This window comes from Harmonia axyridis, chromosome 3 (assembly GCF_914767665.1).
Source record: "Harmonia axyridis chromosome 3, icHarAxyr1.1, whole genome shotgun sequence".
NCBI lineage: Eukaryota > Metazoa > Arthropoda > Insecta > Coleoptera > Coccinellidae > Harmonia > Harmonia axyridis.
This window is the reverse complement of record NC_059503.1, coordinates 6,699,818-6,718,460: the sequence shown is the minus strand read 5'-3', so window position 1 is coordinate 6,718,460 and position 18,643 is coordinate 6,699,818. Positions and strand designations below refer to the sequence as shown.

General features: G+C 34.7%; 1 protein-coding gene and 1 long non-coding RNA gene across 2 annotated transcripts in view; one reads left to right on the top strand and one right to left on the bottom strand.

Moving 5' to 3' along the window:
- LOC123676001 overlaps window positions 1-13,283 on the bottom strand; it is a 53,233-nt gene extending 39,950 nt beyond the window's left edge. The window contains exon 1 of the mRNA XM_045611633.1: window positions 13,084-13,283. Within this exon, the coding sequence (XP_045467589.1) occupies window positions 13,084-13,155 (72 nt within the window). The 5' untranslated portion in view covers window positions 13,156-13,283. The remainder of the gene's footprint in view (window positions 1-13,083) is intronic.
- LOC123676002 lies at window positions 5,740-6,174 on the top strand. The gene is made up of 2 exons (XR_006746840.1): window positions 5,740-5,848; window positions 5,904-6,174. It is a non-coding gene; the product is annotated as an uncharacterized LOC123676002 (long non-coding RNA).
- Window positions 13,284-18,643: the final 5,360 nt, after the last annotated feature.

Below are 18,643 nucleotides of genomic sequence, written 5' to 3'. Positions count from 1 at the left end.
CTTCACCTTCGAGGGTGATATATGTGCTCCAACGCAGAAAGAGCATTCTTTTGAGGTCTGCTATTAGCCAGAAATCACTGGAGGTCAGATTTGGAGAAAACGCAGGATGGTCAAGAAGTTGGAAGCACTATTTGTTCAATTTGTCCATGGTTTTCTTCAATTTCTGATGATGAGCATTTTCTTGATGAAAGATAATTTCTTCTATCATTTGGACGTTTTTTCTTGATATCTCCACTAAGTCTATTCATTCAGGTTAGGTAATATCATAGTATAAGGAATTCCTTATGTATATTATAGATAACTCTAAGTTTAAATATCAAAACCTGACAAATGCATTATTCCCTACAAATACTCTACCATCCTATCTAATCTAACAATACCAGGTTCTCGCTTCTTATCGCCTCAGAATCAAAAGTTTTAATTACATTTCGTTAGCGAATTCCAGTGCAGCCAATATTGAAATTTATTTCCTCTGTTGCCACAATACGAGAGCGTATTACCCAACCCTAAAGAGTTGGAGAGCTAACGTAACATTGGATTTATTTCGGTAAGTGGTTGGTCGACCGTGAAAGTGTAAAAACTGTCGAATTAGAACAATTTTATCTGGCAATTTCGGATATTTGCAGGTCGAAAAGAACCATTTGACGTCCTTGCAGCCAGGTATAGGTTAAGTCGGATCGTTTTGTTTCAGATGGTTGCGCTCAAATGGTCTAGACATAGATACCTAGAATTTTTGACGTGTATTTTCTTCAGGAATGTTGGTTGTTCGTTTCTCATGGCAATTCTTCTTGGTTTTAACGAATCGCGATGGATTAGTAGTTGGATTGCATTATGCATTGGCGTATCTATAGGGTGTTTTTTTTTTAGGTATATAACTTTAAGTTGGCATTACTGTTCAAGATGGCGACCGATTTAACAGCTGTCAATTGATTTATTCTCAGTTTGGTTTGGCAATTCATCATGAATAGACTCACGTCTGAACAACGCTTGCAAATAGTGCAATTTTATTTCGAAAATAATGGTTCTGTGCGGAATACGTATCGCGCACTACGTCCATTTTATTTCGTTTAGCGATGAAGCGCACTTCTGGTTGAATGGCTACGTCAACAAACAAAACTGCCGCATTTGGAGTGAAGCTCATCCTCAAGTGTATGTCGAAATACCGTTACATCCAGAAAAACTGACTGTTTGGTGCGCTTTATGGGCTGGTGGAATCATTGGTCCGTACTTCTTCAAAAACGATGATAGCCAGAACGTTACAGTCAATAGTGATCGGTATAGAGCCATGATTACTAACTTTTTCATTCCTGAATTGAACAACCATGATGTCCAGGAGCTGTGGTTCCAACAAGACGGCGCAAGATGTCACACAGCTCGTGCCACAATCGATTTATTGAAATACACGTTTGGTGACCGCCTAATTTCACGTTTTGGACCTGTGAATTGGCCTCCAAGATCTTGTGATTTAACACCGCTAGACTACTTTCTGTGGGGTTATGTAAAGTTATTGGTCTATGCGGATAAGCCCTTGACCATTTGGAAGACAACATTCGCCGTGTTATTGCCGATATACGGCCACAAATGTTGGAAAAAGTCATCGAAAATTGGACGTCCAGATTTGACTACATCCGAGCCAGCCGTGGCGGTCATATTTAAAATGTAATGCCACAAAATTATCTTGCAGATAAATAAAATTCATGTCAATCGAATAGTCCATCGTTGTTTTATTGCAATTTAAAGTTCTATAGGTCTAAAAAAAAACACCCTTTATAAAACACTCAGCGCCGGCGTTAGGGGTGAAACATTAAAGATACCGTTTCAGGTGTCTCTATTTGAGGGGTAGCCATTCGGCCCAGTTTGCTGGTCGCTTTTTCATATTTCATCTTTGATTCTTAAAAACAACAAAAGGTTTTCTGCTACGTTTCGTTTGTCAACATAACCTGCAATAAAAACTCCAAACCGCCTTTTCTAAGCAGCCAGTAAAATAAATAACATATGGCAGCCCAACCAATATAAACAGAATTCCCTATTACCCTCATTGAAAGAGGAATAATATCATTTTGTATTTCACAAAGACGAAAAACAACACTATGTCATTCATATTTTTTTTAGACAAAAAAACATATAAACATGCAAAAATACATTGTTGAAAGTTTCAATTCTTTTGATATATTCAAATACCAGCATCAAAAGATGCGTGTCAAGATTGACATTGAAATTGAGTCAAGTTTGGATCAAGATATTGAAGGTTAAGTGATACCATATTTGATGTGTTTCGAAAAATGGATAATATCGAGTATTTCAAACACTATACTTGATGAAAAAAATTCTGTGCAAGCAAAGCAATATGATTTGGTATATGTTATGTAATCGAAATATCATCAAATCTACTCTTTTTCTTTGAATTCAAACTTTTCATTAGCCTTAGCCAAATATCAAATCATCAAGTAAATTTTCAAATATTGTTTTTTATTCGAATAATTTCAAATAAATGATAAATGAATTAATAAGTTCCACATTAACTCTGAATTTCAATAGATGTCTAGCCTAGCGTTGTTGAACGATAGGCGTTCAGAACAAATGTCAAGTTGTGCCCTTGATACTTCCAGGTATAAGCAATAATAATTGTAGACGTAAATGTGCCTTTATACAATTAGCATAAGGGTAATTGTACTGATTATAAAACATTCTATCAGTTTATTAAAAGGCTCGTCAATTATAATTTTCTGAAAAGATTTCAATGTGATATAAATTGTTCGTTGTGTAAGTAGCAAAATAGAAGGCAGTGGCGTGTCTAAAAGGATTCTCAATTCTCAATTTTCTCTTAGAGTAGGTACATACGAAATCCACATACATTCTTTGGGTAACTTCAACTATTTTTCTAACATTGCTGAGATTCGACTCACCGATGACAAAACCGTAGTCAAATTATCCTAGAAATTTGAAATTTGTAGGAAAAATCTGGAATTTGAATACCGTGGTTGAGTTCGTTGATGAGTATTTCAAAATTTTTTGTAACTATTTCAAAACTACGAGTTCTTTTGTAATGAAATTCTGAATTGATATGTGGAATGTGAACTTATATTTTCAAACTTTCTACACTTTATATTAATTGCGTCACTAGAACCAAAGAAAATTGACGAGGAAAATCGAAATATTAACCAATATATCCATAAAAAAAGACCAGAAGGTAGACTGCCTAGGATGCTTTTCTAGAATTTTAAATTTTATTTCAGATTGAAATTCATGGAAACATTAATTCTGGCCTTAGTTGTAGCTACTCGAAGCACAGATATTTGGGATTCAACTTAATTTGAACTGCGGAACATAGAAGTTAAAAAAAAGTAATAACCAACAGGAAATTCTCACAAAAAAATAGTCAAAAAACGAAAAACCGGACGATATTATCAGAATTCAGTCTCCAAAACTAACATATTCAATTCCACAAGTATCAAACGCCTAAAAAAACCATCATAAAATTCCTTTAACAATACAACATAATTGGCTATGAACTATCGAAAAAAAAAACAAGGTTAAATCTTTTCGAATTCCTCCCAAGAGACATCATCATTCCGGTTGATCGGCAAATGAACGTAAATAAAGGATATAAGGTGTCAATTCAATTTTCTATATCGTGCAAAGTGCCAGTGTTGATATGAACGGTACTCCATATTATAATTGTTCCTTAGTAGCCTTGTAATTCCATTGTCTATGCTGTCAGTCGCACCTTTTGATATATCTAGTTCCGTTTGGGTTTCAAAATGGGATCTGCAAAATGCAGATAATCCGCCACGTGTGATATTAACTTGCTCAACATTTGAACCTCTTGTACAAAAGGCATAATGTTTATAAAGCACTTAAAGAATGTATATATTCAATTTTACTAACTAATAATTTTCAAAAACGTAGTTAGTCAGAGAATATAATTCAAATCTGCCGCCGAAATGTAACTTAATGCCACGTGGAGTCATGACGCACAGTAAAAAGTATATTTTTAAAAGAAGACAGCGCACCTCTTTGAAAATATTATTTCTGGTGAAGACTTTCTTTTTTCAAACCAATAGCCTCAAATTTCATTGGAGAGACCCAACCTCTTATAGCGAGAAACGGCATTGCTTAATCGCCAAATACTCGAATAATTCTATTGAAAGCAAAATACTTTAAAACAAGATTAGAGATATTCTTTTCGAAACAAGCCACCTTTCCAAAGTGAAACACGAAATATTTCCTATTGAGAATATGACCAATTTGATCTGAGAATACATATCTTGTTTCAACCTTATGCTTTATATTATTCCAAAGATCTCAACTCGTTCGGAACAAGAAAATTGAAACTCTTGAAATGAGAATATATCGCTTTCCAGTCGAGAAAAATTTATGTTTGTTCTGAATCAACTGCAATCTCTCTAAATGGACATTCATTTTGTTGCTTTAAAACAGCAAGTCTCTTCTCAAATATAACGTGAGTTTTTTGGAAGATCTCGATTTCTTGAAATGGTGAAATCGAACACTGACAGACTGAAGAATTCTAACTGAGTGGAATTCATTTTTCAATCAACTTGAATAATTATTTGTACAGTTTTCTGAGCGTGTCCTTTGATATGTATAGGTACTTGGATCTGTCTGACCAGGTTAAATAGAATGGCTTCATCCAAAATTTACGACTTTCAAGAGTAATCTGCACTTTTTCAATAATTTATTAAGACGTTCATTATTATTATTATATCTTTCCACAACATATGGATCTATTATCAAGAATGCCTACCTAATAATTTGTATTGTGTTATTGGTGTTGTGTTAAATATCCATTATTTGAGTCCACCAACTCAAGAAGAAGAAGAATCAAACTGACAACATTGTCAGCGTTCATTAGAATCTGCCGCGTGAATCCCCGACTGGCTCCATTTGCAAGAGTGGAAATTAGGGACGCTTCCGTTTCGGTATTATACCGTTATATTTATTTCTTTTCTAGTGCTCAAACACCTTACACGGTAGGAAGTTAACAATTTTAGGTATTAGTGCATTGCATTCAATAGTGTTTTGAGAATTAACCAGCAATTAATTCCCTAATACGATAGTTTAAGTGTTTGGTGTAAAAGGTGGACATTGAGAATATTCTGATTTCTCCAAATTTCGAACCCAATAAAAACATGGAAGAGCTTCTTCGAGAGTGGGAACTTGCCCAAATGATTCCTATCTTTCAAGGTAAGTGATTACCCAATGCAACTTTTACGGTATATATTTTAACATATTGCGATGCTTGTCGAAAGATTCCTAAATTTCATCCTTGACTGACTCAACTTGTAGTATGAGTTGCTTATGCTTATTTAGATTAGACAGAATAAGGTTTGGCTTCCCTTACAACTTCGTACCAACCAGATTCCTATATATATAACTAACTAGGTAGACATAGTCTACGCTCTACGTGGCGCGCATAAAGTTCAACTAAATATTTTCATGACATCAGTACCTATATATCTATTGCATGATTTAACATTATAATAAAATAGTAATGTACTATGGATTTCAGAATTTTTGCCGAGTTTATGTAAAAATGAATTTACTCAAGTCAAGAATATCATTCTCTTGTTTCAACAAACCGTTCTATCAACAGGAGAACATATTTTTGAAATTCAGAACAGAAACAGAATATTTTATTATTGACATTATTGGAGTAAACCTCATATACCTTCTATCAGAAAAAACGATTCTTTCAACAGACGTTCCATTGTTGCGAGGGGCAAAATGGTGGACAAGGCCAGGAATCTCATTCATAAAAGTGGACTTAGTACTCGGAAAAGGAAGTTAGAGTCTAGAAGTTATATTCCAGCAAAAGTAACGACATTCAGTGAGTATAAACATAAGGTAATTGTAACTTCCATAAAAATTGATTCCATTTTCAGCCGAAGAAGAAATTGAATCACATAAATTCCTCAGAACAAGGACCGAACCGTGGGAGGAAATAGTCTACCACTGGAATAGAACGTTCAATTCAAGAAGGACTGAAAGTGACCGTAGTTTAGGTCTGTTTTTGGCAAAGTGGCCAATTTCTTGAGGATCTCTGTATGTTCAGATATAATTTTTTCGAGCTAGGTATTTAGATAAGATACTTTTTAGAAAGAACTTGATATATTTCACTTTGTATTTTCTTCAGATAATAAATTATTTACAAATTTTCTAACTCTTAATTTTCCATCCAATTTTGTTCATACCAGAGCAACAGCTCCAGAAATCAATAGGATCGGAGATCATATCAGGGTTTGATCTTGTTATTTAAGAACCAATTAAATAATTGGTAAAAGATTTTCAAATGATGGACATTATGACTATGAGACATAGGTATCTCAATAAAATTTATATATTGTGATTTCAGCAGACCGAATATTCGTAGGGAAATGAGTCTGATCCACAGAACAAAAGATTCTTGTCTCGAGAAGTTATTTCTGATGACTTATCTGTCTCATTGAGAGGAATTCTAGTTCTTAATAATTGGACGTATGATACCTCTAAATGATAACAGTTAAGTGTGAATTCACGCAGCCCAAAATAACTTCTATTTAGGTTAATTATTATAATTTTTTTGATAGGATCTTTATAATATTTCTACTGAAGATAAACATATGAATATTATTGTGTGGATTCATGCAGCCCAAAATAACGAGTATCTATTAAGAAATAGCAAATAATCGTCTAACTTCTTATTTTTCAATGATTGTTGCAATCAAATAACTATTATAATTGTTATTTGATTGCATGAACACAATCATTGAAAAATAAGAAGTTAGACGTTTATTTGCTATTTGTAATTGATATTTCTTAATCGATACTCGTTATTTTGGGCTGCATGAATCCACACAATAATATTCATATGTTTATCTTCAGTAGAAATATTATAAAGATCCTATCAAAAAAATTATAATAATTAACCTAAATAGAAGTAATCGAAGTTCTGAATCAAATTACAGAACATTTCTTGAGCTGAGTAATCCATATTTTTCAAAGAAGATAATCTAACTTGTTGAGTTGAAGTATATGATTTCTTGTGGAACTACTGATGTATCTCAAGAGGAATCATGGACGTCTTCAATGGAAGAAATGATATTCTTCAATTGAAGTGAATCAAAAACTTTAATATAACTGAAAAGAAGTTTTGAAACAAGAGCATTGCTAGTCTTGAATTAAGATTACACTTTTCTTCAAATAAGATCTTCGATCAATTTCACTTGAAATTATTGAATTTCTGCTCGGAGTACTTTGTTACATCTTTTCAATTATGTAGAAAGATCTACTTGAAATTTTTATATTCTTCAAGTGAAGATTTAATTCATTTCAAATAATTATATCTGGTGTATTTGGGTAAAGAAGTCAGAGAATTTTCCATGAACGTATTCATGAAATTTTAGGGGAGATTATGGGCACCCTCAATCGAAGGATATATTAAATCCTATTAAGAATTTCGCTGATTTTGGAATTGAGAGAACAAATTTCTCATTTCATGAAAATATTTCTTTATGAATATAGGAGAATACGATTGTTTTGATTAGAGATATTCTTCTTCAGTTCGAGATTTTTATTTTTACTGTGCGTCAGTTGGAAGTAACGGGTGTTTTTTTTCGAGGTATATAACTTCAAGTTGACATTACTGTTCAAGATGACGATCGATTTAATACCTGTCAAGTGACTTATTCTCAGTTTGGTTTGGCAATTCATCATAAATAGACTCACGCCTGAACAACGCTTGCAAATTGTGTAATTTCATTTCGAAAATAATGGTTCTGTGCGGAATACGTATCGCGCACTACGTCCATTTTATCTTGTTTAGCGATGAAGCGCACTTCTGGTTGAATGGCTACGTCAACAAACAAAACTGCCGCATTTGGAGTGAAGCTAATCCTTAAGTGTATGTCGAAACACCGTTACATCCAGAAAAACTAACTGTTTGGTGCGCTTTATGGGCTGGTGGAATCATTGGTCCGTACTTCTTCAAAACCGATGATGGCCAGAACGTTACAGTCAATGGTGATCGGTATAGAGCCATGATTACTAACTTTTTCATTCCTGAATTGAACAACCATGATGACCAGGAGCTGTGGTTCCAACAAGACGGCGCAACATGTCACACAGCTCGTGCCACAATCGATTTATTGAAAGACACGTTTGGTGACCGCCTAATTTCACGTTTTGGACCTGTGAATTAGCCTCCAAGATCTTGTGATTTAACACCGCTAGACTACTTTCTTTGGGGCTATGTAAAGTCATTGGTCTATGCGGATAAGCCACAAACCCTTGACCATTTGAAAGACAACATTCGCCGTGTTATTGCCGATACACGGCCACAAATGTTGGAAAAAGTCATCGAAAATTGGACGTCCAGATTGGACTACATCCGAGCCAGCCGTGGCGGTCATATGCCAGAAATCATATTTAAAATGTAATGCCATAAGATTATCTTGCGGATAAATAAAATATATGTCAATCGAATAATCCATCGTTGTTTTATTGCAATTTAAAGTTCTATAGCTCTAAAAAAAACCTTTATAAAGGTTCCATACACGTCTTGTTTCTTTTCATTATTTTCTACATTTTATTCTGAAATGATCTGAATGAAGAGCGCATTTTTTATAGCATTTCATTGTGGAAATTCTTTCATGCAACACAATCTTAATGTAGCATCTGTTCGAGGTTAGAATTCAATGTTGTTACAGAATCCCTGAGTGAAAAATAACTAGCAAGTTTTATTGTGGAAAATGTAGAAGTTCACTGCAAAACAGTTGATACATACTTTAAGGAACGTAAATGCAAATATTACAAGTGTTCACCACAAATTGATAATAACTTAAATTAATCTTTCTTGAAACTCCATTCCATGAGAATGTCGATAAATAAGAAAACAATTCATATACTGCCAAATAGTCGATTCAAATAATAATCACGATTATTAGTGTATAATCTGTTATTTCTTTGCACTAACATAGATCAAGCTCGATCTAATGGTTATAAATATTATTTATTGCTCATATATTTACGATCTGACAATTACGTATTGTGATTCGTGTATTTATTTCCTATATATTCGAATCACATAAAACATTAACATTGGAGAAACTTCATTGAACACATCGTGACTGGTAAAAACAACAGTGGAATAACATCCGAATATTGTTATCATTGAAATTCCAATTGTTAATGCTCGGAATAAGTATTTAATTAGGAATTACAATGTTTTGGACTTCGAATTGGCGAGTTCATCCTTGTTTTTAGTTAACTAATTAATAAAGCAAGGTTAAGAATCTTGAAGGAAATAGATCACCATGTTGAGTAGGAAAAATGTAATTTTCATGAAAATACTAATACTTCATTAAACTTCAAAGTGATATGACAGAAAAACACGTTAGACCTCCAAAACGATATCATTTATAGCTTTTATACAGAGTGTTCTCTATGATAAATTTTGACAGATGGTAGTTGAGCTCATTCTGAACTTTTCTTTCTGTTTGTTTTCGTTTAGAAAAATATTTTCTGGTTAAAATAAGAAACATGTTTGAACTTAAAACATTGTAGGTATCAATCTTCTTCAACAATAAACAATAAAAATGTTTTGAAATGTCCACCTTCGTCTTGAACGTTAGCCCCACATCGACGAACTGAAGATTCCCTTACTCAGCAGATCAGATTTGGATCGTTTCTTATTTGGTTTGCTGCATCTTGAATTCTATCAAATAATTATTGATGATTTGATTCCAACATGATAGACAAGCTTTTTCAAATGTCCTCATAAATAAAAATATAACGGATTCAGATCCGGTGAACGAGGTGGCCATGGGATTAGTTCCCCTTGACCTATCCATTCATTCGAGAAATTTTCATTCAACCGAGCAGCTCTTTTTTTTCTCTGTGCAGTGGTGATGTTGAGGTCTAGAACATCCTTCATCAATATGATTTTTGTTGATATCGTCCTCAGTGAAACAAGTCTTATCAGATCACATGATGAGCAAAATTATTGTATTATTTTGTGCATATTGTCGAAGTATAACTATCGACAAAACTCAGTTGTAATTTTTGTTATTCGGCCTACTTTTAATTCAAACATGAAAATAAATTATTTTAAATCCTTGTAATTTCTAAACGAAAACGAATAGGACCTATATTCATAGAAAAAAAATGATAAGATTCAGTTCAATTGTCAAAGTTCGTCATAGAGCTTGTAGAACACCCTGTATACCAATTTTCTTGAGAAAACGAATGAACATGACAAAATTTTTTAGACTAAAATGTGCTAGTTAGGATAATCTGAGAATTGAACATAGACTCGTTTTTTCTTTGAAAAGATATCATTAAGAACTTGAAGGCATATGAAACAACATCGAAGTAGGTATAATCTCAAGCAGATTACTATAGTAAAGAAGCAATAAGTAGCTTGATCATTTGTATTTTCAAATGCCGTCACTAATACCAATTTACGTAAAATTGCATTTTGGCGGCATCTTTCAATGTTACTTTTTTTATTGAAATTTTTCGAGAAATATTTATGCGACTTAAAAATATCCTCTTTTATGTGTTAATTCAACATTACTTATTAATTTTAAAGAATTCGACCAATTGGTCCAATATTTATGGTGGTCTATTCTGGAAATAATTCACTTAGCTCATTTTACGTTTTTCTGACGTCATTATTGTGTTCAGCCTGTATATCAAACACAATAAACCTGCCTATATTCCTCGAAAAGTAAGTAATGTGCATGAATTTATATACCTTCCAGACTAAGCCAGAGGGGGTAAATCACCGACTATATACCGGGAAACCAACAAAAATCGAACAGTTTAAGGTAAACTGCTTTTTAATCTCACAATTGGAGTCGTATTCTTCAGCTTCAAGATTGATGGTCTTGCTGAAAGAATATAAAAAACGCGCATTCGAAGCTTAAATGATAAAACAGGTAATAAACCCGTATGGTGCTCGAGTTGTAAGCTTATTGCCATAATTTCAAATTGTCAGAGTAATAAAAGCAACAGCGATGGAACATCATTCGACATGAAAATAGAGGCAATTTTCAACACGAAGCTGATATTTTTTTGTTCTTCTCAAACCTCAACCACATTTCAATTGGAACAGTAAAAAGAAGGGTATTTAGCACAAATCCAGTGAATATTATACAGGGTGTTCCTAAATTGGAGGTACAAGAAAAAATGAGAGATTATTTGGATAATTTTGAGAAAAAAATTCCTTCAAACATGAGCCCGCAAACGCTTTGTTTTCTAGATACAGGGAGTTTCTTGTAGTCGTACTTTTTTGTGATTATTATACTAATTTATTGAATCTTTATTTATCTTCGCTACATATTGGGTAAATAAGTACCAACACTCATTATTTACTTATTCAATTTAGCCTACTAACTGGATCTTTATAATAATTTGGATTTCCCTTAGGATTACTAGAGAATTGTTTGAATTTTTTTCTCGAAATCGGTAGCAGATACGACAAAACAAAAAAATCAAAACTGTAGTACTAGACCAAAGTTTCTTTTTACATTTTTCCAAACTACCTATCAGTGACTCATAAACAAAAATTTCTACAGGAAAGAAGCGGCACTGTTCCAGAAAAAAATTCACCCTATAGATTTGCATTCAAAATTAGCATATAACATGATGAAATCTTTGAATTGGAATATCTATGCCAATTTTAAGTTAAATATATTGTGAAAGGAAATTACTATGAGAAAAAAACTCGAAAAAAAATCAAACTTTGACACTCTGTATCTTGAAAACAAGAGTTTGCGGCCGCATGTTTATCGGACTTTTTATTAATGACCCGATAAATCTGTTATTTTTTGTCTGTACCTAGAATTTAGGAACACCTTCGATACAGGGTGTCCCGTAAACTGACGTCCACCCGGCCCATGTTGATAGCCAAGGACATCCCCGATGAGAATATCGAAATTTGATATTAGTAAAAGTGTCTGAATTTTCGAGATATCGTCAATTTTATGAAAATCATCAAAATCTACAACTCAGTCATTAGTGCCACAAATACAAATGTTGGTATTTTGTGATTCTTCTTTCGATCGAAAATAACAGACGGATTAGCACCCTACATGACCAAAGATTTTCCCAAAGTGCCTATGGTATGCTCAGAAAAACGTAATGGTTCTGTTTTCTATTTTTTCGAATTTCGTCATCCAACTTTGATCGTTTTTGCTATAAAAAAATTACCTCTACCAGACTATTTCGGCACGTTAGGCAAAAAGTTAGCCTTTTATGTAAAATTTCCGATAAAATATACTTTTCGGCTTGACACAATGAGAAAAACAAGATATTGACATTTTTCAGAAAAAGGAGCTCATTCTGGGATTTTCATTTCTAGACTTTCATTCGAAGAATTTATTGTCCACCCTGTATAAATCTACCTGAATCAAATTTTAAAATCAACTTATATCTTCGTTGAATTCATAAATGAATTCACTTTGACGTGTGGTTTAACTTAAAGATGAAATTAACGAAAAGACAATACACAGATCATCCAAATATAAAAAATGACCCCCCCAAATATACAGGTTGTGTCTTAAAACCCCTCATCACAAGCCATTGGAGATCGTACCACTTTTATAGGTAAGGATTACAAATATGATAATTTACTTGCATCAATTATAAAAATTAAAACAAAAGTTGAATTGAAAAAATTAATCAACTAAGTTATTTGAAGAATAATAATAGATAAGTGGTGTGAATAAATTAACATAAAAACACGAACGATTTCCTCAACGAAATCCGTTCAAAGATTCAACAAAAATAATCCTCCTTACATATATAGGGTGTCCCATTAAACCCCTATCCTTCAATCACAACTCACGAAAATCGCAGACTTTTCAGTATAGACCATATCAATCAAACATTAAACAAATTACATATTCGAAAAAATTCATAAAATCAATTAGCGAATACTAACAAGTCCCTTCAATTCAAAAATATAAAAACGACAGTAAAACAGACAAATACACTAACAAAAACCACCACCAAAACGTTCGAAACAAACTCGACCAACCCCCAAAAACAATACAGGGTGTCCCACCATCTGTCAGAACTTACGGATATAGTGAGGGCGAAAGCGGCTAGAAGAAGGGGCAGGGCTTTAGGGTTGACGAAAGTGACGGCACACATGTTAGCCAGAGGATCCGTCAAACCATCATGCTCTCTGCGCTTACCACACACCACCTCGCATTTAACAACCGCTGACGACGGTGCAACACGCGAAACTGAACAATGCGAGATCGCCTCTTCTGCTCGCTCCACGTTCACCTGGTGCGCCGAGGACGCCTGACGAAGACGCCACGCCGAGGATGCCACCCGCCGGAGGCGCTGACGTCGCCGACTCCCGGTGCATCGGCGACCTCCTCGGGGACGACGGCCGTGAATCTACGTTCGACGTTGCGTAATTAGAGGAGATCGAAGACGCGTTTTTGTTTCCTGATGATGTTTCGGCAGGCGACATTGTGGATTTCCTAGGCCGCTTACGCGGAAATTTGGGGATTTTTGGAGAAGTTGGTGGTGTGCGTCATGGCGACGTCCTTGTCTCGGTACGGTTCTCTCGGTGGGTTCTAGGAAGATTGGGACAGTATCGGGGAAGAGTGTGGGATTACGGGATTTATTGGTGGTGTGCGTCATGACGGCGTCCTTGTCCCAGTGAGGTTCTTTCGATGGTTATTGGGAGAATTTTTCTTGGATTCTTGGTGGTTATGTGACAAAGCAGTGTTCTTATCCGCTTATTTATTGGAAACGTCTTAGAATTGATGCGGATGTGGCTGGTTTTCTTAATGTACTTAACCAAGGATTTATTTGAGGTGTCTAATTTCTCAAGGAAATTCTGAATAGTACCAATACAAATTGTATTATTCATCAATAACGCAGATAATACCCACTGGAGTAAGTGAAATTTCGGTACTACTTCGAAAATTCACCTATATGAATTGCTCAATGTCTATTTTAATATTTTACCACTAAATTAACCTTTTCAAACATGTAAAAACTCTTTTTCCAATGAAATGCAGTATATTTTCTACCCTGCTTCTTTCTCTTCTTCTTTCCTAAATATATAGGGTGTTTTTTTCTGGAGGTATATAACTTTAAGTTGGCATTACTGTTCAAGATGGCGACCGATTTAACAGCTGTCAACTGATTTATTCTCAGTTTGGTTTGGCAATTTATCATGAATAGACTCACGCCTGAACAACGCTTGCAAATAGTGCAATTTTATTTCGAAAATAATGGTTCTGTGCGGAATACGTATCGCGCACTACGTCCATTTTATTTTGTTTAACGATGAAGCGCACTTCTGGTTGAATCAACAAACAAAATGTCTAAACACCGTTACATCCAGAAAAACTGAGTGTTGTGCTTTATGGGCTGGTGGAATCATTGGTCCGTACTTCTTCAAAAACGATGATGGCCAGAACGTTACAGTCAATGGTGATCGGTATAGAGCCATAATTACTAACTTTTTCATTCCTGAATTGAACAACCATGATGTCCAGGAGCTGTGGTTCCAACAAGACGGCGCAACATGTCACACAGCTCGTGCCACAATCGATTTATTGAAAGACACGTTTGGTGACCGCCTAATTTCACGTTTTGGACCTGTGAATTGGCCTTCAAGATCTTGTGATTTAACACCGCTAGACTACTTTCTGTGGGGCTATGTAAAGTCATTGGTCTATGCGGATAAGCCACAAACCCTTGACTATTTGGAAGACAACATTCGCCGTGTTATTGCCGATATACGGCCACAAAAGTTGGAAAAAGAAATCGAAAATTAGACGTCCAGATTGGACTTCATCCGAGCCAGCCGTGGCTGTCATATGCCAGAAATCATATTCAAAATGTTATGCCACAAGATTATCTTGCGGATAAATAAAATTCATATCAATCGAATAATCCATCGTTGTTTTATTGCAATTTAAAGTTATATAGCTCTAAAAAACACCCTTTATTTCGTAAAATTTCAAAATGAATCAGCATAAACCGGCAGAATCTCTGTCAACTACAATTTCAGACTGAATAATCGATCAAATTCCTCTCTCAAAAATCTTAATCTATCCTTATTATCCAAGATGCCACAAGATGTGTGTGGCACAACAGAATTTCACATGTACAACACATCACAAATTACCATGAACTATTTGTTGGAAATTACTCGGTTAGATCGTCTTAGAAAAGCGTGAAATGAGCGATTTAAATGTTGCAGACAACATTTTGATTAGGACCACCGAATTGCCTTCTCGAGTACCTATGAGAACTTAAACGGATAAAACTAGTTTTTGAAAAAAATAATAAACCGTTATTCAATCTACAGCTACGATTAGATGCCATTATTGGTCATCGTCTGCTTGTTATCTACTTTGTCACTATCAAACTAGTTTTTGATTTTATATCTCTATTTTATCTTTGAATATTCCAAATTTTAGATTCATTATTACCAATAAAAAACTTTGGAATTGTTCGGGGAAAATGATTTAATCAATGGAATTAGTCGCAAGAATTTTAATGAGCTTCGAATAATTGTTGTCAAATGAAATTAAAATGGTCTACATAACTGGAAATGGATATATACGCAAAATCCGTATTTAATTTTTTTTTTCAAAAATTTAATGCTGGCGTGTTAATATTGTGTAACACTCCATTCTAACTTATCATACAGATCACGAATATGTGATTACTTTTTTCCTACGAGCAGTAGTTTTACATCAAATCAAATATTTTAGCAAATTTTCGATTTTTGAAAAAATAAGTACGAAAAAAATTTTTTTTATATGATCTTCATCAGAATTCGCTTGGTGATAGTCGTAGATCACGAATATGTGATTAGTTTTTTTCTAAAGGGTGTTTTTTTCAGATCTATAGCACTTTAAATTGAAATAAAACAATGATGGATTATTCGATTGACATGAATTTTATTTATCTGCAAGACAATCTTGTGGCATTACATTCTAAATATGATTTCTGGCATATGACCGCCACGGCTGGCTCGGATGTAGTCCAATCTGGATGTCCAATTTTCGATGACTTTTTCCAACGTTTGTGGCCGTATATCGGCAATAACACGGCGAATGTTGTCTTCCAAATGGTCAAGGCTTTGTGGCGTATCCGCATAGACCAATGACTTTACATAGCCCCACAGAAAGTAGTCTAGCGGTGTTAAATCACAAGATCTTGGAGGCCAATTCACAGGTCCAAAACGTGAAATTAGGCGGTCACCAAACGTGTCTTTCAATAAATCGATTGTCGCACGAGCTGTGCCACATGTTGCGCCGTCTTGTTGGAACCACAGCTCCTGGACATCATGGTTGTTCAATTCAGGAATGAAAAAGTTAGTAATCATGGCTCTATACCGATCACAATTGACTGTAACGTTCTGGCCATCATCGTTTTTGAAGAAGTACGGACCAATGATTCCACCCGCCAATAAAGCGCTCTAAACAGTCAGTTTTTCTGGGTGTAACGGTGTTTCGACATACACTTGAGGAATAGCTTCACACCAAATGCGGCAGTTTTGTTTGTCGACGTAGCCATTCAACCAGAAGTGCGCTTCATCGCTAAACAAAATAAAATGGACGTAGTGCGCGATACGTATTTCGCATAGAACCATTATTTTCGAAATGAAATTGCACTCTTTGCAAGCGTTGTTCAGGAGTGAGTCTTTTCATGATGAATTGCCAAACCAAACTGAAAATAAATCACTTGACAGTTTGACCATTTGACAAAAAAGTTAATTTGGTGACAAACTACTAGTCACATATCCGTGTAAACCTTTCAAAATGGTCGTACTAAACATTCACCAAAATAAACACCATAAAACCAAAAAGTTCAAATTCGGCGTGCCCCAAAACAGATCCCTGAATCAGTCCGCCTCTGCACGAACGCGTAGACTTTTAAACGTGCGCAGTACGTACAACACGAACGTGAAACATTTATAACAATAAACCGTCTGTTAATGGCTTTTAAACTGTTATTACATCCATATTTCAATATTAATTTTTCATATGCACGAGATGTTGACTGATCCTAACTACATACCAAACATCGGATCGCTCTTATAAAAATATAGATGTCTCACACTTGCATAATTCATTTCTGCTTTTAATATAGAAATAGAATTGCTTACTGGAGTTACGGTCTGTTAAAGGTGATCTTCTATTATTGTTATTATTCTGAGGATTTTCGTATTCGTAAAGGCAAGGTTGAATTCAATTAAGAAGAAAATTATGAAAAGTTTCTACCAATCCCTGAAAAGCACATATATGTGGGGTTACATCATAGGTTGCCGTGCAGTGAAATGAACTATAGAAATAGGCAGTCAACCGAGTGTAATATAGGCTTGAATTCAAGGAAACTGCATGTATATTAAGTAGATTCAATATGAAATATAGACAATTTTGCATTCGAAATAACACTAAGGTTTATTATTTTCTTTATCTCACGCTATTTATCAAACTATCATGGAAAAATTGAAAATAAATATCATCCCGTGTTGTTCCAATGCATTGATGATGTGCAGTTGTTCATAACTACGAAACTATTACGATTAAGATTCCACAGATAAGAATAATTACCATACCATAATTTCATATTTATTATTTCCTCTGTTAAGGAAAAACTTCGCCCAAAAAAAGTGTTGAATTCAAGTACTCTGAAATGATTATATTTAATTCCTAATTAACTAGTATGACATGAACTTTGGAATATGAATATTCTAAACACAACCATGACAATACCACGTCATTCAATAAGCACTGCCAGTACCATACCAATTTTTTCTAGTCAGTACCAAACTTCAAAATATGCGAGTCAAAACTTCGGAACATATTAGGCCAATTCAAAAGTCCCCGGTCTGATGCACAGATGGCGGTGCTAGTATTAAATCCAAATAATTTTTAGTGAGTACCAATCTTCAAACGATACGTATCAAAATTTGACAGCCGTCCGACCATTAGTTTGTGAGATATTGCGTTGTGAGTGTAGCTACTTTTGTTATTTGAAAAAAGATGGAAAAAAAAATTTCTTGTGCTGATGAAATATTGCTTTTTGATGGGAAAAATACTGTTGAAGCAAAATCTTGGCTTGATGAAGAGTTTCCGGGGTCTGCAGCAGGAAAATCAACTATCATTGATTATTATGCTCAGTTTAAACGTGGTTAAATGAGCACCGAAGACGGCGAACGCAGTGGACGCCCAAAAGAGGCTGTCATGACGAAAAAATCAATAAAGTTCACAGAATAATTTTGAATGACCGTACAGTGAAGTTGATCAAGATAGCAGACATTATGAAAATATCATCTGAACGTGTACATCATATCATTCAGGAATATTTGTACATGAGAAAGCTGTGTGCAAAATGGGTGCTGTGCGAGCTCACAATCGATCAAAAGCAACAACGTGTTAATGATTCTGAGCAGTGTTTGAAGCTGTTCAAGTGCAAGAAACCTGAATTTTAGCGTCGATATTTGACAATGGATGAAACATGGCGCCATCATTTCACTCCGGAGTCCAATCTACAGTCAGCTGAGTGGACTGCACACGATGAACCGAATCCAAAGCGAGTAAAAACACAATAGTCATCTGGCAAGGTTATGGCATCAGTATTCTGGGATGCGCAA